This window comes from Neovison vison, chromosome 13, assembly GCF_020171115.1.
Source record: "Neovison vison isolate M4711 chromosome 13, ASM_NN_V1, whole genome shotgun sequence".
Taxonomy (NCBI): domain Eukaryota; kingdom Metazoa; phylum Chordata; class Mammalia; order Carnivora; family Mustelidae; genus Neogale; species Neogale vison.
The window spans coordinates 27,506,910-27,533,804 of NC_058103.1; the positions used below are offsets into that span (position 1 = coordinate 27,506,910).

Below are 26,895 nucleotides of genomic sequence, written 5' to 3' on the forward strand. Positions count from 1 at the left end.
GAGATTTTGTGATCACAGACAGGGAGAATTAAGCTGTTATTGATAGAAACGGGGATGTCAGGAATATAAACTAATCTGAGTGGGGGACAGGAGATAATGAAGACATTAGTTTTGATGTGCTGAATTTGGGGGAAATACAAATGCCTGGAGTCATCTGGAATTTGGGAGTGGGGTTTAGGGGAAAAGTCAGGTCTGACAGAAGATTTGGTTGTTCTCAGCACAGAGATGACAGCTGAAATCCCGAGAATAATGAGCATTGCTAAAGGAAGGGTGTCAGAAAGGAAGGAGCAGGAGAGTGACTGTAGAACTTGGGGAGTGGGAGGGGGTTTGAAGGGTTGGAGAGGGTGGGGGGTGGGAAGGAAGAACCAGACTGAAGGGAAGCAGTACTAGTGGAATCATTAGAAAGGGCTGTGACTGGGGTGCTTTGGTGACTCGGTTGGGCATTCAGCTCTGGGTTTCATCTCAGGTGCTGGGATGAAGCTCCACGCCAGCTCCCTGCTCAGTGGAGTTGGCTTGAGATTCTCTCTCTCCCTCTCTATCTGCCCTCACCCCTGCTCTCGCGCTGTCTCTCTCTCTCACACACACTCAAATAAGTAAATAAAATCTTTTCAAAAAGAAAAAAAGAGGACTGAATAATTGGTTCTCTTGAGCTGGATAGTCCGTTCCCTCCAAGTGTAAGTATAGTGCAACCGCTAGGAGACTGTCTATCTTACAGATAAGAAAACTAAGGACTTTAAGATTTAAGATTTAAATGTTTAAGATTTAAAGATTTAAATGTAGACCATTAACACACTAAAAGCAAGTGAAAGCCGGATTCTAACTCAGATACCATAGCAAAAGCAGGGATCTTCCCGCTAGGTTTACTTCTTTATTTTCCATAGAGCTTAAAATGAGTAAGTGGGGGCTAGGAAAAGGGAGAGCTGCTCAGGTGCGGAGACCCGCGGTGAGAAACGCTGGGAATCCTTCCGCCGCTGCTCTCCCTGCCGCCAGCAGAGGCCGCCCGAGACAGTCTCCGTGGGCCCAGGTGCGCGCAGGCGCAGACCCAGGCGCAGGCGCGCTCGGCTCCCCTCGCTCTGGCGCGCCGGGCCGGTGGGGGCGGGTCACGTAGATCGCGCGGCCCGGAGCTGCGCTGGCGGCTGGCGGCTGGCGGCTGGCGGCTGCGGCGGTGAAACTGCGGACTGGGGGCGGGCGCGGGGCTCTGGGTAAGCGAAGCGCCGCGCAGTGCTGAGCCCGCCGCCCGTCGGGGAGCCATGGAAATCGGCACCGAGATCAGCCGCAAGATCCGGGTGAGGCCCGCGTCGGGCGGGGGCGGGAAGCCGGGCCTCAGCGGGCGGGCGGGCGCACGGTTGTCAGGAGTAACGGGGACTGTGGGCCCGGCCTGGACGCCGCGGCCTAGTCGCCGGCGGGGGCTCTACTGCGAGCCGCGGGGTCGGCGAACGGCTCCTCCTCGGCCTGGGGCGCCTCGGGCAGATGGGCCTCCGAGAGCGCGGCGGGCGAGCGGGGCCGCGGCTGGAGTAAGCCGCCGGCAGCGGAAGGAGGCGTGGAGCGCCGGGCGAGAGGCTTGCTCGGCCGCGGCCAGAGGGGCGCCGCGGGGACGGGGGACGGGGGAGGGGACCCGGGCGCCTCCCCGCCCCCACCTGGGCGACGAGGGGGCGGGAGGTGCGCGCAGCTGCCAAGTTCCCTCGGCTTTAGGGATCCGGGTGGTTTTCCGCCTTCCTCACAACGCACGTTTCTTTCTCTTCCCTCAGAGTGCCATTAAGGGGAAATTACAAGAATTAGGAGCTTACGTTGGTAAGTTTTGTTGTTTCGTCAGCGTAATAGAATTTAGACTTTGCTGCTAAATGGATTTTAGTGAATGCATGTTTTTCCCCCTTCGTACTTTGGAGAGACGCGGTTTTCCTTTCAGATCGGATTCTCTGCGGTTCTTTTCCTTACCGTCTTTTCTTGAAAGCTCTATGTGCAACCTTGCCCCCCACCCCCGCCTTTTAATATGGTGCTTTTAAGATTGTTCAGGCTCTGTCCTGTTTTCCATAATGTTTATCTGATTCCTACTGTTTTTCCTTTTCTCTTGATGTTCTTGTTTCATAACTTATTTTGTATATGAATATTATCCGGCATGTGCCTCTGTCACAGTTCAGTGAGTTTTATTTTCACGTCTTTTTCCTGTCCCTTTTTCTCTTACCACGCACAGTAATGTGTTCTCTCTTGATGCTTTTTATGATTTCTAATTTGAGTGTTTACTTTGGGTCAGGCACCGTGCTTAACCACTGTCTATGCGTTAGTTAGGTCCTGATGATATCCAGGAGAACACTGGAAGGTGGTGAGCGGTAATACCCCAACTTGTACAAGCAAGGAAGCTGAGACTTGGAGTGCTTACTTGAGCAGTGCTTTATGGATTGAGATTTGGATCTGTTTGGCTCCAAAGCTGGTGCCTCCTGTAAAAATTTACTGCAGTGGTTCTCAAGGTGTTGAGAGGTGCCAAGGGTCTCTGAAGTCAAAAACTGTTTTCTTTTAATACTGAAAGGGTGTTTGCTGTTTTCACTGTGCTGAGATTTGGATTATGCAAAAGCAATGGTGAGTTAAACTGATGGTACCTTAGTGTGAATGGAGATCTCATGCTGAACTCTATCACCTCCTCCCCTGGGAATTCTTTTAAAAAGCCAGTTTCACTTAATATAATTAGTAAAGCAGTAAAAATATTTTTTAAAATCTTGGCCCTTGACTACATCTTTTAAATGTGTGTGAGAAAATAGGAGTTACTCATGAAGTACTTCTGTATATTAAAACGGGTTGGTTATTCTAAAGGGGAAGGATTTGTGTGATTGAATTAAACACCTTTTTCTTGGAACATCATTTTTTTTTTTTTTTTTAAGATTTTATTTATTTATTTGACAGAGAGATCACAAGTAGGCAGAGAGGCAGGCAGAGAGAGAGGGGGGAAGCAGGCTCTGTGCCAAGCAGAGAGCCCGATGCGGGGCTCAATCCCAGGACCCTGAGATCATGACCTGAGCCTAAGGCAGAGGAGGCTTTAACCCACTGAGCCACCCAGGTGCCCCGGAACATCATTTTTATCTCCTAACACTGACAAGCTAGCTAGACATACACTTATATATTTGGCAGACATTTTCTTTTAAGTGAACAGAGGAAAAGAACTGGTACACTTTGTTACAAACGACAAGAGTTGAGCTTTCAAATAAAATTAGAATTTTGAAAAGTTTGTGTCTGCCTTCATGAACTTGAAAGCTTCAGAGTACTTAAAAAGAATTTCTGATGATGATATTAACAAATGATTCTTTTGTATCTTGTAATGAATTGTATCAGCATGCTAGGGATTTGTATAGCTCCCTGAACCAGTATTTTTTCAAATGATCAATGCACTATGTTACAAAATTATACAAGGGAGAGAGATTAAAAGTAGAGGATGGATTTTCATGTAAGAAGGTACAAAAAGGTGATTGGTAGAGTTTTTCTTTTTTTAAAGGATGCTTTTTTTTAAAAAATTGATTTTCTTTATTTTTTTTGAAGTAGAGAAAGAATACAATAAGGGGGAGAGGCAGACAGAGGGAGCCCAATGTGGGACTTGGTCCCAGGACCCTGGGATCATGACCTGAGCCAAAGGCAGATGCTTAACCCACTGAGCCACCCAGGGGCCCGGATAGGTAGAGTTTTAATTTCCATACTGCTGCTGACCTTTAAGAAACTACCACTTGTTGAGTTTTGATGTAGTATCCCAGAAGAATGTCCACATTATCTGAAAATGCTTTTAAAATACAGTTGACCCTTGAACAACTTAGGGTTTATGGCTGCTGGACACTCTTCTTCCTGGCACAACTGAAAATATGAGTATAACTTTTGACTGCCCTCCACATTGCCTACTAATAGCCTACTGCTAATCAGAGAAGTTTTACTGGTATCGTCCATTTACACATGTTTTTTATGTTATATGTGTTCTATGCTGTATTTTTACAGAAAGTAAGCTAGAGAAAAGAAGATAGCACAAGTCGTAAGGAAGAGAAAATTCCAGGTATAATTGGACCCAGTCAGTTCGAACCGCCATGTTCACGGGTCAGCTATACTTCCTTTTCCAACTGTGTATTTTTGAGGCTAGATTTTTGTCATATTCTTCAGTTAGAGCAGCATATCATAACAGATTAAATGCAGAAGTGGAAATTGAATTTAGCTGTCTTAAAAAACCACATATTAAGAAAGTTACAAAAATATAACTAGTTTTACTTTAATTTTTTGGAAAATTTAGTTATTTTTTATAAAAACATGTCATTATACATGGGTTTATTAACATGTGATAGGTATGTTATTTTTTTAAAGGATTTTATTTATATATTTGACAGATCACAAGTAGGCAGAGAGGCAGGCCGGGGTGAGGGGTGGGGGAACAGGCTCCCTGCTAAGCAAAGAGCCTGATGCAGGCCTCTATCCCAGGACCCTGAGATCATGACTTGAGCCAAAGGCAGAGGCTTTAACCCACTGAGCCACCCAGGCGCCCCTAGGTATGTTATTTTAAATAAGACTTTAACATTCTCAGTTTTTCTAGCATGGTAATTATCAGTAGATAGTTTACATGAACACTCTTTGGGATCATCAGTATTTTTTAAGATATTATGTACTTATTTTGAGAGAGAGAACGAGCGAGCTTGTATGTGTGAGCTGGGGAAGGAGCAGAGGCAGGAGAGAGAGAATCCCAAGCATTCAGTATGGAGCCAAATAAAGGGCTCAATCTAAGGACCTTGAGATCATGACCTGAGCCGAAATTAAGAGCTGGAAGCTTAACTGACTGACCTGCCATTGGTCGTCAGAGCAGAAAGTGAACCTGAGACACAACAGTTTGAGAATTACTTATTTAGCACATGCTGGGCACTTTTTATAAATTATTTGTTGTCAAGATTCTTCTAAAGTCTTTTACAGGTAAGAGAATTGAGGCTCAGAAGTAAAGCTGAAGCTGAATCAGAATTGATTTATTCTTTTATTTGTTCAGCACTTAATGGATACCAGCTGTGTGTCAGAAACTTGTTTGATTCAAAAAGAAATCTACAGAAAACATCTAGTATAAACTTTTTAGTTCTAGCACATGAAACAAACACATGTTAATTGAGTCTAAGTTCAGTCTTACTGATGATTCCTATCATTTATCAAAAATCTCAAACCAAGAATTATGAGTCTATTGAAAATTGGTTTATAAGCTTAATGTTGTTTAATATGAAATGAAATTATAGCAAAATATAAATAGTTTTTTAAAAGTATATGATTTTTAGGATATTTTCATATAATTCCGCTTGTAACTGAACACAGTGCTAAATGAGAATGGCAGGTAGTGTTACTCCCTTTACAACTGAACAGGTGGAGGGACGCCTGGGTGGCTCAGTCACTTAAATGTCTGCCTTCAGCTCAGGTCATGATTCCAACGTTCTGTATGGATCCTAGGTGGATCCTAGCTTCTGTGATGGATCCTAGTGGGCTCCCTGCTCAGTGGGAAACTGCTGCTCCCTCTCCCTCTGCTGACGCCCCTCATTGCATGCGCGCGCTGTCTCTCTCTGTCAAAATAAGATCTTTTATTTAAAAAAAAAAAAAATGGAATCAGGAGTAGTAGAGCTGATCAGTAGCAGAATTAATACCAAAGAACTCAGGTCTTCTGTGTCCTTGATGCTGATAAAGGCATAGGAGTCAATCCCGTGGTGCTCCTCCAGAACTCCATGAAATCTGTTCCAGTGATTGACACATGAGCATGACTTTTCAACTTGTGTCTGCTTCTTGACTGGACATTTCTTGAGGGCCAAGACTTAGTATTTGTGATGTCCCAAAAGCCTAGCAGAAAGTGATTCTTTTTTTTTTTTTTTTTTCAAGTTACTTGACAGATCACAAGTAGGCAGAGAGGCAGGCAGAGAGAGAGGAAGGAAAGCAGGCTCCCTGCTGAGCAGATAGCCCAATGCGGGGCTCTGTCCCAGAACCCTGGGATCATGACCTGAGCCGAAAGCAGAGGCTTTAACCCACTGAGCCACCCAGGCACGCCCCCCCCTTTTTTTAAGTAAGTGTTGATTAAGTAGAAAAACGGGTTAAAATTACTGTGTTTAAAATAAAAGTATACCTTATGAATTTAGGTTTACAATTAGCTACCTAATTTTATATACATACATCATTGTCCTTTTGAAAAGGATGATTTTCTGATCTTTCTCTTTGCATAAGAAAGAGTCCTGAAAACTTTTAAGGTTATGGAAGCACTAAGTATTTAATGAACACTTGGATATCTTTTCACAGTATCGGGTGGGATACAAAGGTGAAACAACTCTTAATAGTGATAATTTCTCATTTGTGTGTTTGCTTAAAATGGAGCACTTCAGTGGGAAGGTGATTATGATTCACAGCAGTCTTTCATTCATGTTATTTTTTATTTAAAAAATGTTTTTGAGTATAGTTGACAAGTTCATTCACGTTTTAGAAGACTGAACTTACATAAATCTCCAAAACACTTTTCCCCCCAGTATAGATTTCAAATAAAATTGAGAAATCTGAACTCTGTGGAAGTGTATCATGACTGACGATTTTCAGAATTTCACACGAATCCTTCTGGCTGAGATAACTCGAGTAAATAGTACGCGTGTGCAGCCAGCTTCCCTCCCAGAGCTATATGCTGATTTTCAAACATTCAGCAATATGTTCCAGTTTACCAAACAATGGGCTGGCACAATTGGTCTTCTAATTTTTCATTAATTAATTAGAATTTGGTCTTCTAATTTTTCATTAGATTATTTTTTCCTGTTTTATATACTGAGGAAGTAGTATATGAATTTCCAGTGGCTTTGTTGAGATATAATTGGTACATTATTACTAGCATATTAAACTGCGAATTTAAAGTGTACAGTTTGCAAATACACATGATAATCAGATTAATGAACATATTCATTACTCCCAGAAGTTCCCTGGGGCTCCTTTTTATCCTTCCTTCCCATCTTTTGCTGCCTTGACTCTGTATAGGAACAGCCACTGATCTCACAATAGAATGTTAGAAAATAGGAAAGCACATTTTCTTTTCTCTTCTTTTCTCCTTTCCTTTCCTTTTCTTTTTCTTTTTCTTTTTTTCTTTTTTTTTTTTTTTTTTGGTCTTTCTTTCTCTCTCCTCTCTTCTTTCTTTCTTGATTTTATCTGTTTATTTGACAGAAAAATAGAGGGTGTGCACCAGCACCAGGAGCAGCAGGGTGAAAAGCGGGAGAAGCAGGTTCCCAGCTGAGCAGGAAGCCAGATGCAGTACTTGGTCCCAGGACCCTGGGATCATGACCTGAGCTGAAGGCTGATGTTTAACCGACGGAGGCACCCAGGAAAGCACATTTTCATCATTGACATTGTGAGAGAGAAAATCTGTGAAGGCTGGCAAAGCATTCTTACTTTTTTTGTTGACCTTTCATTAGTTAACCAATAGTAGTCCATATTAGGTACACTTTGCATAAATAAGCTGCCAGGTTTACTTGCTACAATTGCCAGAAAGAGTGGGAACCTTTTGATACTCTACAAAAAAATGAATGACTGGCTTCTTGTTCTCACTTACATTCTCTCACATCATATTGCATGATTTTATTAAATATTCAGATTTCTCCAACAAAAAAGCAGCCTACTGAATCGGGAGAAGATAATTTGTGAATAATACATCTTATAAAGGGTCCATATCCAAAATGTATAAACAACTTATACAACTTCACACCAAAAAAAAAAAAATCTATTTAAAAAATGGATAGAGGACCTGAACATTTTTCCAAAGAAGATATACAGATAGTAATCATCAGGGAAATGCAAATCAAATCTACATATATCACTTTACACCTATCAAAATGGTTGGTGGAATCAAAGAGACAAGAACATAGCAAGGATGTAGAGAAAAGGGGACCCTCTTTCCATTGCAAACTGGTGCAGCCACTATGGAAAACAATATGGAAGTTCCTCAAAAAATTAAAAATAGGCATGCCTGGGTGGCTTAGTTGGTTGAGCATCTGCTTCAGCTCAGGTCATGATCTAGGGTCCTGGGATTGAGCCCATGTTGTATTCTCCCTGCTGCTCCCCCTGCTTGTACTTTCTCTCTCTCTGTTAAATAAGTAAATAAAATCTTAAAAAAAAAAAAAAAGAACCACCCAGGCACCCCTAAATAAAATCTTTTTAAAAAATTAAAAATGGGGCATTGGGTTGCTCAGTCATTAAGTGTCTGCCTTCGGCTCAGGTCATGATCCAGGGTCGTGGGATCAAGCCCCGCATCAGGCTTCCCGCTCAGCAGAGAGCCTGCCTCCCCTTCTCCCTCTCCCTCTGCTTGTGTTACTTCTCTCATTTCTGTCAAATAAAAAAAAAAAAAAATCTTTTAAAAAATTAAAAATACAAGTACCATATCCAGTAATTCCACTATTGGGTATTTACCCAAAGAAAACAAAACCACTGATTCAAAAAGATAACATGCTCTTCTATGTGAAATTGTAGCATTATTTACAATAGCCAAGATATGGAAGCAGCCCAAGTGCCTATTGATAGGTGGCTGTATAAAGAAGATAAGATATGTGTGTGTGTGTGTGTGTGTGTGTGTGTTTATAATGGAACGTTACTCAGCTATAAAAAAAACAATGAGATCTTGCTGTTTACAACAACATGGATGGACCTAGAGAGTATTATATTTATTATATAAATATATTTTATATATATAATAAATATATAATATAAATATAATATATAAATATATTTCATTTTCTGAGTGAAACCACACAGACAAATACCATATGATTTTTCTTTTTTTTAAGATTTTATTTGTTTATTTGACAGAGATCACAAGCAGACAGGCAGGCAGAAAGAGAGAGAGAGAGAGGGAAGCAGGCTCCCCGCTGAGCAGAGAGCCTGATGCGGGACTTGATCCCACGACCTTGAGATCATGACCTGAGCCAAAGGCAGCGGCTTAACCCACTGAGCCACCCAGGCGCCCCCATATGATTTTTTTTTTTTTAAAGATTTTATTTATTTATTTGACAGAGATCACAAGCAGGCAGAGAGAGAGGAGGAAGCAGGCTCCCTGCTGAGCAGAGAGCCCGATGCGGGCCTCAATCCCAGGACCCTGAGATCATGACCTGAGCCGAAGGCAGTGGCTTAACCCACTGAGCCACCCAGGCGCCTCCCATATGATTTTCTTAAATGTAGAATCTAAAAAACAAAATGGGCACCTGGCTGGTTGAGTCCGTAGAGCATGTGATTCTTGATCTCAGGGTCATGAGTTCAAGCCCCACGTTGGGTGTAGAGAGTACTTAAATAAAAAATAAAATAAAAAACAAAACTAAGGGGTGCCTGGTTGGCTCAGTGGGTTAAGCCTCCGCCTTCGGCTCAGGTCATGATCCCAGGGTCCTGGGATTGAGCCCCATATTGGGCTCTCTGCTTGGCAGGGAGCCTGCTTCGTCCTCTCTTCTGCCTGCCTCTCTGCCTTCTTGTGATCTCTCTCTCTCTGTCAAATAAATAAATAAAATCTTTTAAAAAGGTAAACTAAACTAAAACCAACCCAGTTTCGAAGATCCACAGAACAAATTGGTGGTTATCAGAGGGGAGGTAGGTCAGGGATGGGTGAACTAGATAAAGGGGGTTAAGAGATCTAGTTATAAAATAAGTCAAAGATGAAAAGTACAGTACAGGGAGTAAAATCAGTTTTGTAATAATATTGTATGGTAACAGATGGTAACTGCACTTACTGTGGTGAGCTTTGAGTGACATACAGAATGTCCAATCACTATGTTGTACACCTGAAACTAATAAAATATTGTATGTTAATTATGCCTCAACAAAATAAATAAAAAGCACTGATGTCTTGATCCTCCTGTCCAATATTCTAATTTAATTGGGGTGCAGCTTGGACATAAGCAGATTATTTAAAGCTCCCAGTAGATTCTGATGTGCAACTAAATTTGAGAATCTCTCCCCTATAGCAACTGCTTATCTAGTGTTACCTGCACATTAGTATACTGGACATCAGGAAAACTTTTCAGTCTGTTGAGATTTGATTTTTCTTAGCACTTGGGGTGGCTGGGTATGTTTGGTGAGGCAGAAGTGGCTGGTTTACTTTGACTCTCTGTGAGTAATTTTCCTCTTTACTCCAGTGCACCCTATAAATACTACCATTCTCTAGGTATGTCATGATGTAAAACAGAGCGGCTTTCATAGCCCATAGCCCCTGGATTTTTTTTAACTCTTCAGAGGCAGGGTTGCCACCTAGACTTCTAAAATTTATTTGCAACATTTTGTTGTTGTTGTTAGTAAAATTGCAAGAGATCTAAATATCCAAAGACATAAAATGAGTAAGTAAATTGTATATTCATACTATTAGAGCAGTAAAAAAATAAAGATTTCTCTCTCCATTTGTAGATTGGGCTGAGTATATTTGTGCTTTTCTTTAACTGGATTTTTGATAATTCTCCTTGAAACAAATGTCTGATAGTACTCTTTTTTGTCTGATAGTATTTCTGAATTGAACCTTTCTGCTTACTTAGAAATATGAATCTTTAAGGTATTGAAGAAATCTGAAGGAATTTTTTGGTGGGGATTGGAGTTCTTGATAATCACTTTTGCTTCCTTAGCTTTTTTTTTTTTTTTTAAAGATTTTATTTATTTATTTGACAGAGAGAAATCACAAGTAGACAGAGAGGCAGGCAGAGAGAGGAGGAAGCAGGCTCCCTGCTGAGCAGAGAGCCCGATGCGGGACTCGATCCCAGGACCCTGAGCTCATGACCCGAGCCGAAGGCAGTGGCTTAACCCACTGAGCCACCCAGGCACCCCGCTTCCTTACCTTCTTACTGTGGTGGTTTTGTTTTTGTTGTTTTTGGTCCTAGACCTCACCTTCATAATCATTGTGTTAGGAGTGTATGTGAGGGTAAAACAGTAAATGAAGTTGAAATTATTTAAATTTAAGATTAAGTTTAAAAGATATCTTATTTAGGGCGCCTGGGTGGCTCAGTGGGTTAAGCCGCTGCCTTCGGCTTGGGTCATGATCTCAGGGTCCTGGGATCGAGTCCCGCATCGGGCTCTCTGCTCAGCAGGGAGCCTGCTTCCTCCTCTCTCTGCCTGCCTCTCTGCCTACTTGTGATCTCTCTTTCTCTCTCTCTCTGTCAAATAAATAAATAAATAAATAAAAATATCTTATTTATTTGACAGAGACACAGTGAGAGAGGGAGCACAAGCAGGGGGAGTGGGAGAGGGAAAAGCAGGCTTCGCACAGAGCAGGAAGTCTGATGCGGTGCGGGGCTCCATCCCAGAACCCTGGGATCATGACCTGAAGTGAAGGCAGACACTTAATGACTGATCCACCTAGGGGCCCCTAAGATTAAATTTTTTGAATGTTGTAGAGTTTTGGGGTGGTTTTAGTTTATTTGCTGTTGGTGCAAATTGGTTACCCTGAGATAACAGAAATCTGTCTTCACTGAAGATGAAGATGTTCTCTTGAGAAATGAATATCATTTTGAAACATAAACACAAAACTAGACAACTCAGTTATTACTCTTGAGGCATGTCCATATGCTTTTTAAAAGCTTCTCTGAAGTTGATGAGCATTATTAAAAAGATTAAAAGGCAATGAACACACTCAAGTTTGATACTATAATTCAGAATACCTAGTTTTATAAGTATTTGTTAGTTATTCCTAATTCCCATCCTTCTAGTAATTAAAATACCTATGTAATGAAGAGGGGGAAAAGACTATACTTTCTTGTCCAACATAATTCTAGTAGAGCTGAGATATTAATTTTTAGAGCTATATCTATATTTTCAAGAGCATAACTTTTAAGTAGAAGACAATGTTGAGGAAAACATAAAAAAGTTTTTATATACTTTTCCTTTTAACTAGATGAAGAACTTCCTGATTACATTATGGTGATGGTGGCCAACAAGAAAAGTCAGGACCAAATGACAGAGGACCTGTCCCTATTTCTAGGGAACAACACAATTCGATTCACCGTATGGTATGTTTCTGAATTTTTACCCCTTAGACCAAAGTTTGGCACAAGTCAGAATAGGTATTGTCTGAAAAGAGGTTCTTGACAGGAGAGTCAGATTCACTGTGGAGAGGCAGATAGTGAGCCAGGAGAGCACAGCTTCTGCAGCCAGACTCCTGAGGTTAAATCCTGGATCTGCCTTTTCCCTTGGTTTTTCAATTTGTAAAATGGGATTAATAAATCCCGTTTATAGGACTGTTGTAAGGATTAAATGAAATAATACATGGTAATGTACTTGTAGCTGTGTGCCTGCCCCACAGCAAGTCCTTAGTCTATGTTACTGTAGTTACTATGGTTCTTTTGTATTCTATTTGCATCTTACTCCTTTCCCCCAACCAAAACCAGTTGCATATATTTTGGGGGCTGGGTTGACTTCCTAAATTGCTTTAGGGGGCGAAGTTTTTGGACAAAATTCAAATCATTTTTAAAAATTTGGAACTTTCTAAAGTTTTGGAATTTTAAAAAGAAAATTTTATGTTCAAATATAAATTCACGTTACAATTTTCAGTGATCTTTTTCAAGCCAAATAGTGCCTCTTAGTTGAGAATACTGACTAAAAGCACAAGATTCAATTTAAGAAGGCAGGTTTGAGGTAGAGTGAGGGTGGAGGGGAGGATAATGTGTGACTGAGAAGAGATCAGGAAGTGCTCCTATAAGCGCCCTCACTCTGGGAACCACCAGTTACAGCACAGGTTGATAATGGAGCAAAAATTGAGTGAGCAGAGTGGCCTGCTTGTTTTGAATGTCAAGAGACGGGGAGAGATAATAGGACGCACTAAAGAGGCATATGAAGCTGGTTAAATTCTTACCTTTAAGCTAAAATTTATCTAAAAGTTGTTTTTGCCCCTGTGGGCCACTATATGCTTTGCAAGTCTTGTGAAGTTTTCTTGAAATTCCATGCAGAATTCTCTGCGTTTAGATTACATAGTTTGTATGACATTAAGTTCAGTGGTTGATCCTCAAAATTTTTTGGTACAGCCAGCTACTGCAGAGTGGTTCCCTAACCCACTCTTTACACTTAGTCCCCAGAAGTTATTAAAAAAAAAAAAAGAATGAGAGAGAGAGAGAGCGAGCATAGACCATGGTGCCGTGGTACTTTTGACTGGGCAAGTTTTCATGAAGTTAGCATGAGTAGCTTTTTTTAAAAAAGCTCTTCTGCACTCCAGGTGTTTGTTTTGTTTTGTATACGTGTTTTATGACTTGACTTCTGGTTCAGCCTTGGCATCACTTTGGGTTTGAGTCCCAGTAGTATACTGTGGAAGATTGACCTAGATAGAGATCCTTTCTCAGATAACTTGATGGAACACTTTGGATTAATTTCTTACATAAAGGACTGAATGAATTTGAATTTAAAATCAAACTCCGTTTTCTCATCTTGCCATAAATTCCATAATGTATACTGATGCAAGTTAACTTGTCTCTATTTGGGCACTTTATTTCCCTGGTTAAGTTTCATTGACATCAGCCTGAAATGGACCATTATGATTGTTTGGAGCCCTGTAGTAATTGTGTCCAAGGGGACAGTAGCATATGACTGGGTGCTGGGTGAAACATTATAATGAGATAGATATTTCTGGTATTTTCAAAAGGAATGGCCTCTTGGAAGGGATTGTAAGGCAAATTTACTTTGTACTTTAACTACTAAGAAAGTCTGTGTTATAAACAAGGTTGTAACCTGTGCTTGTTTACAGCATTAGTAATGAGGTGATATGTTTTGATATTATTTTCAGGTTTTTTATTTCTCAGAATTAAGCTGTTTTCAGAAACCATATAAATAAATAAAATAAACTTAAACTCTGCTTAAGGAATTGTAACAATAAGCTATATTACATATCTGTGTTACTTTGTCTTTTACCATAAGCTACATGGAGTCTTTAAAACAAAATTACATTCTTTGTAGATGAAGACTGGTCAAATAATATCTTTTCCCTTATTTGCACAGAAGATAGATGTTCAAAACAATGATGAAAAAATACGATTTTTTAAATTACTTCTAGAATACTCATATAAGCCTTTTTTACAAATGTGGCATTTCTTTAACTTTGTCCATTAAATACTGTTTAGTATCATTTATATTTGTATCTGAAGGTAGAGTCTGTAATGTCATCAAGTTTCAAGTGATAGTTGAAATAAAATCTTTTCTTGATTAGATGAAGTTTTAATTTTTTTTTTTTAAATTTTAGGCTTCATGGTGTGTTAGATAAACTTCGCTCTGTGACAACTGGTAAGATACATTAAAATATTTGGAATTTGGGGCACCTGGGTGGCTTAGTCATTAAGTATCTGCCTTTGGCTCAGGTCATGATCCTAGGGTCCTGGAACTGAGCTCCCCATCAGGCTCCCTGCTTGGTGGGAAGCCTGCTTCTCCCCCCACTCCCCCTGCTTGTGTTCCCTTTCTCACTGTGTCTCTCTCTGCCAAATAAATAAAAATCTTTTTAAAAAGTTTTTGGAATTTACTATAGCATTTTTTGTGGTTTTTTTGTTTGTTTTTTTAAAGATCTTATTTATTTGAGAGAGAGTGAGAGCATGAGCAGGGAGGGAGTGGGAGAGAGAGAAGTAGACTCTCTGCTGGGCAGGGAGCCTGATGTGTGGGGGGGGTTCAGATTGTGACCTGAGCTGAAAGTGGACGGTTAACCAGTTGACTCAGGCACCCAGGTGCTCCTAATGTTTATTTTCTAAAGTCATTTAATGCTGCTTTGGAAAAAATTCCATAAATTTGAAAATAATAGTTTCTTGGGACTTTCTTAGGAGGTGCATGAACGGTGAATTCAAGAGCAAGAAATTGAACATAACTTAAAGATAATTAAACAAGGAAGGGAAAATTAAGGAAAGAATTGTGAATTTGTGCAGTGTTTCAGCTTCAAGGATGTTTTTATTGGTTTATTTACTTTTTTTTTAAGATTTCATGTATTTATTTGACAGAGAGCGCACAAGTAAGGTGAGCAGCAGGCAGAGGGAGAGAGAGAAGCAGGCTCCCCACTGAGCAAGAAGCCAGATGCAGGCCTGGATCCCAGAACCCTGGGATCATGAGCTGAGCAGAAGGCAGATGCTTAACCAACTGAGCCATGCAGGCACCTTTGATTTATTTAGTTTTAAAGATTTATTTATTTATTTGGAAAAGAGAGAGAGTGCATGCATGAGAATGTGGGGGAATGCAGAGGGAGAGAGAGGATCTCAAGCAGACTCTGCTAATAAGCACAGAGTCTGACATAGGGCTCAGTCCCACTGCCCATGAGATCAAGACCTGAGCTGAAATCACTACTTGGTTGCTCAACTGACTGAGCCGCCCAGGTGCCCCAAGGATGTTTTAATGTTTTATAATGGAAAATTACTGAGAAATTCAGTAATAGTAAATTGAATTAATTATTATACTGACTATCTGTGGAGTAATGTTCAGCCATTAAAAACATTGTGGAAGAATACATACTGCTTTTAAATTGGTGATGAACAGGGGAAAGGTTCAAAGTAAAGTAATAAAAGCAGCTTAAAAGGACCATGTATTTCTCTTTCCAGACCCTTCCAGTCTTAAGTCTTCTGATACTAACATCTTTGACAATAATGTGTCTTCAAACAAGAGCTGCTTCAGTCGGGGAGACGAGAGAAGGCACGAAGCTGCAGTGCCACCTCTTGCAGTTGCTAGCAGTAGACCTGAAAAAAGAGATTCCAGGGTTTCTACTAGTTCACAAGAGCAGAAAACCACTACTGTCAGGTAAGAGTCCTGAGTAGACCTGCTGTGGGTAGGTGAGTATGTGTATATGACCTTGATATTAGTTTTTAGATCTTTTCAATTTTTGTTTTCAGAAATTTTTGGAAATACTGAGGTGGTTGTAAGCAATTTTTTTCTTTCTTTCTTTTTTTTTTTTTTTTAAGATTTTTAAATTTATTTATTTGACAGAGATCACAAGTAGGCAGAGAGGCAGACAGAGAGAGGAGGAATCAGGCTCCCCGCTGAGCAGAGAGCCTGACTCAGGACTCGATCCCAGGACCCTGGGATCATGACCTGAGCCGAAGGCAGAGGCTTGAACCCACTGAGCTACCCAGGCGCCCTTTTCTTTTTTTTTTTTTTTAAAGATTTTTATCTATTTATTTGATAGACAGAGAGAGATCACAAGTAGGCAGAAGGCAGGCAGAGAGAGAGGGGGAAGCAGGCTCCCTGCTGAGCAGAGAGCCCGATGTGGGGCTCGATCCCAGGACCCTGAGATCATGACCTGAGCTGAAGGCAGCGGCTTAACCCACTGAGCCACCCAGGCGCCCCCCTTTTCTTTTTTTTAAATAAGGTAATGGTTAAGACCTATGTATGATTGTCTTTTACCTCAAATATGTGAAGTTTTTTTTAAAAAGTACTTTTAAAGTAGTTTTTAGGGGCGCCTGGGTGGCTCAGTCGGTTAAGCAGCTGCTTTCAGCTTAGGTCATGATGCCAGGGTCCTGGGATCAAGCCCCACATCAGGCGCCCTGCTCAGCGGAGAGCCTGCTTTTCCCTCTTCCTCTGCCTGCTGCTCTGCCTACTTGTGTTCTCTCTGTCAAATAAATAAACAAAATCTTAAAAAAAAAAGAAGTAGTTTTTAATGGAGTACATAAAGAGTAAACTTTTTCATTAAAATTTAAGTATTTGAAGTTACTGCTCTAAGTTGGTTATAATTTTGTGTGTATGTGTTTTTAAAAATAGACAGACTTATGATGATGGAGCTGCAACCCGATTAATGTCCACTGTGAAGCCTCTGAGGGAGCCAGCACCCTCTGAAGATGTGATTGATATTAAACCAGAACCAGATGATCTCATTGATGAAGACCTCAATTTTGTGCAGGAGAATCCCTTATCTCAAAAAAAACCTACAGTGACACTTACATATGGTTCTTCTCGCCCTTCTATTGAAATTTATCGACCACCTGCAAGTCGAAATGCAGATAGTGGTGCTCATTTAAACAGGTTGCAATTTCAGCAGCAGCAAAACAGTATTCATGCTGCCAAGCAATCTGATATACAGAACAGCCGGGTATATGAAACTGGACGTTTGTGTGAACCGGAAGTGCTTAACAGTTTAGAAGAGACTTACAGTCCCTTTTTCAGAAACAACTCAGAAAAAATGAGTATTGAGGTTTGTATATACTTTTTTTGTTGTTGTTACGTTTTAAAAGTTTTTTTATTTTTTGAAGTTAGGCTGCATTCCCATCATGGGGCTTGAACTCTCAAAACCCTGAGATCAAGAATCACATGCTCTGCTAACTGATCTGGCCAGGCGCCCCTGCATATACTTTTAAATTCTGGCTTCTTAGACTGAAAATTGGTGTTTCTTAGTACTGAATATATGTGAAATAACTAAACAAATATTGCAAGTTTATTTTAGACTGATTTCTGTGCTACTTAACATACTACACCAGATTTTCCTCTTCACGATTGGTTTCTACAGATAGTTTACATCTTGTTTACTTTCCTGGGATGCCAGCATTTGAGATAGCTATAACCTTACCTTATAATTTCGGGGGAATTTTAGGTCAATTTTAGATTTTCCATGGCAGTTACTTAGAAACAATGAAGTAATTCCATTTTATTTGTTTCCTCAACAGTGCCATATGCTGCTGTTTATACATGAATGTAAAGTGTTATTTTTTGTTACAGCTAATGATTGGCTCTTAGGATAATAGTTACATTTTTATAAGAAACCAGGAAGTAGCTTGTGAATTCTCAGTATGATTGGCTTTTTCTTGAGGGAAAAAAAAACACTGTGATAGAACTTGGTTTTTTTTTCTGAGACTAGGTAAGCGTAAATTTATCTGCTTGCAGGAAGAAAACTTTCGGAAGAGAAAGTTGCCTGTGGTAAGTTCAGTTGTTAAAGTAAAAAAATTCAATCATGATGGAGAAGAGGAGGAGGAAGATGATGATTGTGGGTCTCGTACAGGAAGCATCTCCAGCAGTGTGTCAGTGCCAGCAAAGCCTGAAAGGAGGTACCTTGACCATTGTCTGTAAATTAATCTTTAATTGCCTGATGGAATCTTCTGGTTTTCTTGAAGAGGATATCATAAAAATAAATTTTTTTTTTTTAAAGATTTTTATTTATTTATTTATTTATCAGAGAGAAAGAGGGGGAGAGAGCAAGCACAGGCAGACAGAATGGCAGGCAGAGTCAGAGGGAGGAGCAGGTTCCCCGCCGAGCAAGGAGCCCGATGTGGGACTCGATCCCAGGACGCTGGGATCATGACCTGAGCCGAAGGCAGCTGCTCAACCAACTGAGCCACCCAGGCGTCCCTAAAAATAAAATTTTAATAGCACATAAGACTTCTCTATTGGTTTTTGAGAAACAGATTAATAAAAGAGAAATTGCTTAAAATTGGAGAAGATTGCAGAGAATAAAAACTGTAATACGGTGGGTGTGGTGAGGGGGTGATCCAGATTCATTATTTTAAAAGGTTAAAATGTTCCAGTCTAGTTGACATTTCTTAAAAATGTACAGCTATTCTGTACAAAATCTAAGGGAAAGCTATAGTAAAGGCCTAACGGATGGCCTGCATGTAAAGAACTCCTATCTAAAATTTAATATACTTTTAACTTTTTTTTAGACCTTCACTTCCACCTTCTAAACAAGCTAACAAGAACCTAATTTTGAAGGCTATATCTGAAGCTCAAGAATCTGTAACAAAAACAACTAACTATTCTACAGGTAATTTCAAATGTATTATGTTTACATTGAGTTTTCTTTGACTCTTGAAGCTTGCATTAATTGCTTCCCAAGTTGTATAATAAAGACACTTGCCAGATGTCAGAACCAAGAAGAGTTTCAGAGAAGAATGGTTTTAACAGATCATTTTTAGAAACCCCAGTTGTCAATGTAATTTAGTTCTTTGATCAGCTGTGTAGTGCCTTTTATTCCCTTCATATTGTGTGTGAAATATTTAATAAAATTTTTATAGGGAGTTTTGATAAAGGTGGGACTTTCATATTCATGTCATTGGAGTCAACATTTGATAGGAATTTGTGACCTATAAAAGGGAGCTCAGTTGGATATTAAGAGGTCAGAGTTAGACAAATTTGGCTAGTGCACGAGCAGATTGGCTTTTTTTTTCCCCCCAGTAGAACCCATTAATGGAATATAAGGCAGAGAATTGACTCATTTGTGATGTTCCTGCCCCAGTCCTAGGGGAAGTACTGAATTATTTTATGAGAATGTAAGGTATTGCATGTTTTTAAAGGATAAGAAAAGGAGATAAGTCACATATAGTCTGATCTTACAGAAAACTTGTTCCGAAATGCAAACTAAATGATGGGTGCCATATTGTCATAAATTCTATTCTGCCTCATGTGCTGAAGCTAGTGTGCAAAACTTTCAATTAATAAAAACTGATACTTGCCCACTCTAAAAATTTTTATTTTATTTTTGCTATGGATTTGATGACCATTCATTTAGCATTTTTCTGTTGTTTCTTTTGTATCTCTTTATGTCACCCTTTCCTAAAGTGAAGTAGATTTTAAGTTACCAGCTTTCGAACCTCATAGGTATCTGTCCTCTTCTCATTTCTAACTTAACTTTGAACATAAACAGCTTTTGCATATGAGGACTATCAGGCTAAGGCCAAAACTAGACCTAACCTATATAAATTTCATTTCTTTGCCTTTCTACAATATTGTGTTGTTTTTTTATTGTTTGGGGTTTTTTAAAAGATTTTATTAGAGAGCATGAGCAGGGAGAGAGGGGAGTGAGAGAAACAAGCTGTCCACTGAGCAAAAACCTTTATGTCGGTCTTGATCCCAGGACCCTGAGATCATGACCTAAGCCAGAATCGAGTCAGATGCTTAACTGTAGTATGTAAATTATAATTTGAAGTTGTTATGTGATAATGAAGCAAAATTTAAATTACATTTGGTTAAAAATGTCTGGCAGTGTATTTATGGCATGTGGTTTAAAATGTATAGATGAAGTCAGGTATATATCTCTCTGGAATATTAGAAGAACAAAAGATGTTACCTGTGAACCATTTCAAATTTTTCATTTGTTCCAAACCCAAGGAGGCATTTATATTTAATAGGATATATTCACTGCTCAGTTTTGATGTATTATTTCATCTCCATTTCCCATCTTTTTTCCTTTTAAAAAGTCTCACAGAAACAGACACTTCCAGTTGCTCCCAGAACTCGAACTTCTCAAGAAGAATTGCTGGCAGAAATGGTCCAGGGCCAAAGCAGGACCCCCAGAATAAGTACCCCCATTAAAGAAGAGGAAACAAAGGGAGATAATATAGAAAAGAGCCAAGGTAATAATTTAAATGATATGTCATTCTCTGTTACTACACTTTTTTTTTTCATGAGGCATTAAAGATTTGCCATTGGGTGTTTATGAAATGTTAGTTGTATGAGAAAAGTGCTCGTTAGGCCCAAAGAGAGAAGGAGAAGGGACTGAGAGGAAAGTCTAAGCCTGCACATTTTAGGATCTTAAGTCTTTTTATTACAGAAATTTTTAATTTTTTTTTGAAGATTTTATTTATTTATTTGACAGAGATAGATCATAAGTAGGCAGAGAGGCAGGCAGAGAGAGAGGGGGAGGTAGGCTCCCTGTTGAGCAGAGAGCCTGATGCAGGGCTCGATCCCAGGACCCTGAGATCATGACCTGGGCCGAAAGCTTAGAGGCTTAACCCACTGAGCCATCCAGGCGCCCCAGAAATTTTTAATGTTATTAAAAGTGGGAAAAATAGTGCGATGAATTCCCATGAACCCAGTTATCTAGCATTAATAATTACCAGTGTTTTGCTGGTCCTGAGAAAGTTTCTACTTAGAGATACATAGATAAATGTATCTGCATTTTTTTCTTCTTTTTGTTAATTGTACCCCTGTTCTCCTGAACTGGGACACTTAGCATCCTTTCTTTCACCTGGCCTGTTGTCCCAGTGGCCCTACTTTATTCTTTTGTTGCTGGTTAACTGCAGTTAGCTTTCAGCTGATCTTTCTGCTTCCTTTCTCTCAACCCTGCTAACCCCATCTTCAGTACAGACACTTTTCCTGTCATGTCAAGGTGTGCTTTAATCATGTGATTTCTTCTTGAGAGCATTATGATGTTTCCATCTCATGCATTATCTGGGACTGATGCCATCAGCTTGGCCTTTAGTCAGTTTGGATAGCTGGTCTCTGGGCCTTTCCAGTCAAGAACCTCTTCTGTTCTATCAAGAAAGGTCCTAGTTTACATCTCTTTCTTTTCTATTGAGATCTAAATATTAAAAAACCTCGCCAAAACTGAATGCTCGTCATGTTATTTCTGACTCACACTTTTCTAATGCTGGCATACATTTTTTCATTCCTTCTTAACTATGTTCTTGAAACTGTTTCAGGTTCTTTTCAAATCTGTTTCATGAGGCCTTAATGATTCCATTCTGTGTGTCCCTTCATTCTCTCTTTAAAAAAAAAAAAAAGATCCTTGTATTTTGCATTTTGCCATGCAGCATTATGTGCAAATCCAATAAATGATGGACCTGAGAACAGGAAAATTCCAAAACAGCCAAATACATTAACTAGAAAGTATAAATGAGCCAATCAGTATTTTGTAAAGAGCAACTACAAAGCACTTGAGCTTCAGTAAGGGTAAGAATCGCAGTGTGTTGAAAGTCCATCAAACATCATGAAGTCCATCAAACATGATTTCATATATATTTTTTAATATATTTTATGTATTTTAGAGAGAGAGCACGAACAGAGGGAGGGGTAGAGGGATAAGGAGACTCCCTGCTAAGCAGAGAGCCTGATGTGGGACTTGATCCCAGGACTCTTGAGATCATGCCTTGAGCTGAAGGCAGATGCTTGATCAGGTGAGCCCCCATGATTTCATATTTTTTTAAAAGTAGATCTTTAGGGGCGCCTGGGTGGCTCAGTGGGTTAAGCCGCTGCCTTTGGCTCAGGTCCTCAGGGTCCTGGGATCGATTCCTGCATCGGGCTCTCTGCTCAGCAGAGAGCCTGCTTCCCTTCCTCTCTCTCTGCCTGCCTCTCTGCTTACTCGTGATCTCTCTCTGTCAAATAAATAAATAAAATCTTTTAAAAAAAAAAAAAAAGATCTTTAATTGGTCATCTTCTGGAGGATAATAGATACTAATTCATTGTTTTGAAAACTGGATAAATTATTGAGCATTTATGCTGTTTTTTTGTTAAAGAATGGTGTCCCTGTATAGTCAAATAGTATAGGAGTTAACATCTGCTTTTGTGAATAGTTTTATTGGACCAACCCTTGCCCATTCATGTATATATTGTCTGTGGCTGCTTTTGTACTATATCCAGAGTTGAATAGCTGCAACCAAAAGCAGACATTTGCAATCATTTATGTAGTTAGTGAGGACGGTTTTTTGTTGTTGTTGTTGTTGTTGTTTTAAATATACTGTGCCCAAAGTGGAGCTTGAACTCATGACCCTGAGATCAAGAGTTGCATTCGTCAGACTGAGCCAACCAGGCACCCCTAGAAAAAGGATTTTTAAAGAAATTCCTCCAGCTAATAAGTGAAAACAGAATGATAGAATTATAGCTTATTGGGCTTCCCCCCCCAAGTCAGTGAATTAATCTAGGCACTGATCATTAATGGCTACTAAAAAAGTGAAAAACAGTTATTTCATGCCTCCAGAGGAAAGAATAAAACTACCTCAGTCTTGGCAGCAGCTCTTTCTGCCCACAGGTCCTTTCCCCATGCTTTAATAAAATCACCATTTTTGCACCAAAAAACCCCAAACTACCTTAGTCTACTTGCCAGAGGATTTGAACTTGGGTGATCAGGGTTCTGATCTGGCATTCAGCTTGCAGGAAGTACAGAGGCCAGAGGAATATGTTGCTTGTCACATCATGAGTGTGCAACAGGCAAAGAACAGTATCTGGGATGCCATATAGGTCAAATAGCCTGAGAATTCTGCATTAAAAGACAAAATAAGCAAGGTTAAACTGTAGTGTCTAGAGATCCATTATTTATGAGCCGCATAGAAATTTTAGGTTATTATAAAAGGCATAAAAAGTCCTTCCCCTTTAGTGAAGGACTGATCGAGACAGAGCATATATGGGACAGTTTCTGGGGTGGGCAGCACAGTTCTATTTTCTAGACATGAATGGTGGCTGTAAGGATGTTTTGCCTTATAAAATTTATTAAGCTACTGTTTGTTTTGTGTGGTTCTCTGTATTGTTCTCTGTTTTGTTTTAAAGTAAAAGGTTAAAAATTTGAAATGGTATCAAGTACATCTCATGAGGACTTACTGCTCTTAGTGAATTGGTTTATTCGCAAGTACAGAGTGACATTCTGCAAATAGCAATTAATTACCGTACTTACTGTTACAGTTTTGTGACATGTTTTTAAAGCTTTGTGTTTTACAGCTTTGTAACATGTTTTTTAAAATCTAAATATGTATACATGTATTGGCATGAGTTAGTGTTTTTCCTCTCTCTGGTCTCTACTTTTATTAGCCTACCGACCTAACAGTATTCATGCTATTTCTCTTTCTGTCTTGGATTAGTCTGTCACCAGAAGTTTATTTTGCTAATGCGTTCAAAGACTTAACAATAATTATGGCTTTATCGATTCTCCTTTGATTCTCTGTTTCTTTGGTTCTGTTCTTATTTTTAATATATCCACCTGTATTTTTAATTATTAATTTATCTCTGCTTGTCTTTTCAGATGTAAACATTTAAGCTGTAAATTTTTCTTGAGGTGCCATTTCTGTTGCATATCACAAATTTTGATATATAATGTTTTCATTATCAATCAGAGTATCTTTAATTCCTAATATGATCTTCATCTTTGACCCATGATCATTTGAAAGTGTTTGTAATTTATAGTATATGGAGGATTTGTTTCTGTCTTTTGCTCTTTTATTATATATTCTTGACTTGATTGAATTGTTTTAGTGTGATCTGTGTAATACATATTTTTTGAAAATTGTTAAGAATTAATTTTGCACTTCTTCCATTGCATTTTGAAAGAAAGTGGGCTGTAATTGTTGGATTCAGAATTTTGCATTGAGTAGATACAGCTCTATGGTTATGTTGTTCAAATCTCGACCTTAATGAGTTTTTGATTTGCTTGACTTAACAATAATTGAGAGAAGGTCTTGAGATTGTCTTATGAAGACAAATTTATTTTAATTTCGTTATATTTCTATCAGTGTTTTCCATGCCTTAGTTGTCAGTTTTTTTTGGACCTTTAATGCTTTAGGCATATATATCTCTTAAATATTACAAAGCTAGCTTGTTGTTTGTTTGTTTGTAAAGATTTTATTTATTCTGGGGGGAGCCGAGGGAGAGGGACAACCAGACTTTGTGCTGAGTGTGGAACCCAATATGTGGCTTGATCTCAGGACCCTGAGGTCATGACCTAAGCCAGAACCAAGAGTCAGACCCTTAACTGACTGAACCACCAAGGTGCCCCTAGATTGTTTTTGTCTTTTTTTTAACCCAATCTGAGTTTGCCTGTTACTGGAAAGTTTAAACCATTCATAGTTCTGTCATCTTTTCTTTCTCTTTTTTTCTTTTTTTGCCAAGGATTGATTTATTTGAAAGAGAGAGAATGAGACCACAAGCAGGGGGAGTGACAGGCAAAGAGATAGGGAGAAGCAGGCTCCCTAGTGAGCAGGGACCCCCGATAGAGGCTTGATCCCAGGACCCTGGGATTACAACCTGAGCTGAAAGCAGAAGCTTAACCAATTGAGCCACCCAGGCACCCTTCTTTTTTGATTCATATTGGCCTTTTGTTTTTTCCTCCTCTTTGCCTTTAAGATTCATTAGTAACTATTATTGATTGCCCCAGCTCTATATATTTTTTTAAACTAGTTTAAACACTCCATTTCTGTTTATCCAGTGGTTAGCACCAAAATCTTACCATGCAAATTTAATTGCATATTCCAGAAGTTAATGTTCTGACCCGATTTCCAAAGTAAATTAACTGTAGAATACCTTAGCTCCAGGCTTTACCCTTCTGGCTTACATTATGTTTCCAGTTTTTCATTTTTGTTATTTTTTAAATGCACAAGTTGGGCACTATTATTATTTTACCCACCCAGTGTTTATTCTGATTTTACCTACATGTTTATCAGTTTTTGTTCTCACACCTTGAATGTTACTTGAGAATCATCATCTTCAATGTTTTGAAGTATTTTTGAAGTGTATTCTTTGGCAGTTGCTTTAAGAATAGGTCTGTTGCTCTAAATTTGCCAAGAGGCTATTTATCTGTGTTTTTTCCCTCCTTGTTCTTGTGCAGTAATTTTGCTGGATAACAACAGTTCTTTGTTCTCAGCACCTTGTATGTATTATGCCATTGTCTTCTGGCTTCCATTATTGTTGAATGGACTTCTGTCATTCTAATTGTCTGTCGTTCCTTTGTAGGTGATCTGTCCTTTCTCTGGCTGCTTTCAAGATCTTCTCTTTGTCTTTGATGTTCTGCAGTTTCACTACGATGTATCTAGGCATGGATTTCCTTTGGTTTTCCTATTTTGTATATGTTGTATAAAAAACATTTAAATAAAATATTTTACATATGAAATATGTTTACCATAGAAAAATTGGAAAAACAAATCTTTGTAATGCTTGTTGATAGATTAGAAACTCATCAAATAGTGTAGGAAATTTAAAAATAAAAAGCATCGTTCTTTGCTTCATTCTTCTCTACATTGGTTCTTCCCAGATGGCTGCCACTTTTAAATGCTTGTGTTTATGTCTTTAATTTTCTCCATATCCCATAATATGCTTTATAATTATTTTTTTCATTCACTAACAGTAGATGGTATTTCTTTTTTTTTTTTTTTGCTATGGTGTATCAGGATTTAACTCAAACTTTTCCCTGCTTTTCAAGCTCATAAAGTAAAATCAGTATTTTTGGTTCATTTACTTATTTTTGTCATTTTTTTTTTAAGATTTTATTTATTTGACAGAGATATCACAAGTAGGCAGAGAGGCAGGCAGAGAGAGGGGAGGAAGCAGGCTCCCCGCAGAGCAGAGAGCCTGATGTGGGGCTCGATCCCAGGACCCTGGGATCATGACCCGAGCCAAAGGCAGAGGCTTTAACCCACTGAGCCACCCATGTGTCCCTGTTTTTGTCATTTTATTTTATTTTTTTTTAAGATTTTACTTATTTATTTGTCAGAGATGATGAGCACAGGCAGGCAGAGTGGCAGGCAGAGGCAGAGGGAGAAGCCGGCTCCCTGCATCGAGTCCCAATGTGGGACTCGATCCCAGGATGCTGGGATCACGACCCCAGCCCAAGGCAGCTGCTTAACCAACTGAGCCATGCAGGCGTCCCTGGTTTTGTCATTTTAAATAATATATCTAAATACTTACTTTTTGTGTGATTACTATAATTCAGTATGCTTTGGTTTTTTGTTTGTTTGTTTGTTTTAGTTTTTAGATTTTATTTATTTATTTTAGGAGAGAAAATGCAAGCAGAGGGTGAGAGAGGGACAAGCAGACTCTGTGCTGACCTCGGAGTCCAACATAAGGACTCAATCTCATGACCCTGAGATTATGACCTGAGGTGAAATTAAGAGTTGGATGCTTAGCTGAGCCACCCAGATGCCCCTGTTTCAGTATACTTTGATTTCCAAAAGATAAGAATATTTATGTCCCTTTTTAAACTTTTTTTTTTTTTTTACGATTTTATTTATTTATTTGACAGAGAACACAAGTAGGCAGAGAGGCAGGCAGAGAGGGGGGCGGGAAGTAGGCTCCTTGCTGAGCAGAGAGCTGGATTCAGGGCTTGATCCCAGGACCCTGGGATTATAACCTGAGCTGAAGGCAGAGGCTTAACCCACTGAGCCACCCAGGCACCCCCCTTTTTAAACTCTTAATACATCTTTTCTTACCACACCTTCTAAATTCTGTACTTTTTTGGGGGGTGTGCAGAGGGATGAAGAGAGAGAATCTTAAGCAGGTTCCACACCCAGCATAGTGGGGTTC

The 26,895-nt window shown here is 39.4% G+C and overlaps 1 protein-coding gene across 9 annotated transcripts in view; it reads left to right on the forward strand.

The window, feature by feature from the left end:
* Positions 1-1,128: 1,128 nt before the first annotated feature.
* The window catches only part of ZC3H14 (zinc finger CCCH-type containing 14), a 52,443-nt gene continuing 26,676 nt past the window's right edge, over positions 1,129-26,895 (forward strand). For 3 of the 9 annotated variants that reach the window (XM_044229524.1, XM_044229526.1, XM_044229528.1), the window contains exons 1-9: positions 1,131-1,286; positions 1,749-1,791; positions 11,858-11,972; positions 14,189-14,229; positions 15,519-15,714; positions 16,672-17,101; positions 17,788-17,948; positions 18,561-18,661; positions 20,094-20,249. In XM_044229524.1, the coding sequence (XP_044085459.1) occupies positions 1,251-1,286; positions 1,749-1,791; positions 11,858-11,972; positions 14,189-14,229; positions 15,519-15,714; positions 16,672-17,101; positions 17,788-17,948; positions 18,561-18,661; positions 20,094-20,249 (1,279 nt within the window). In that variant the 5' untranslated portion in view covers positions 1,131-1,250. Of the gene's footprint in view, positions 1,287-1,748; positions 1,792-4,030; positions 4,066-11,857; positions 11,973-14,188; positions 14,230-15,518; positions 15,715-16,671; positions 17,102-17,787; positions 17,949-18,560; positions 18,662-20,093; positions 20,250-26,895 lie in introns of those variants that run through there. The other 6 variants (XM_044229522.1, XM_044229523.1, XM_044229519.1 and 3 more) reach the window with 4 other exon arrangements.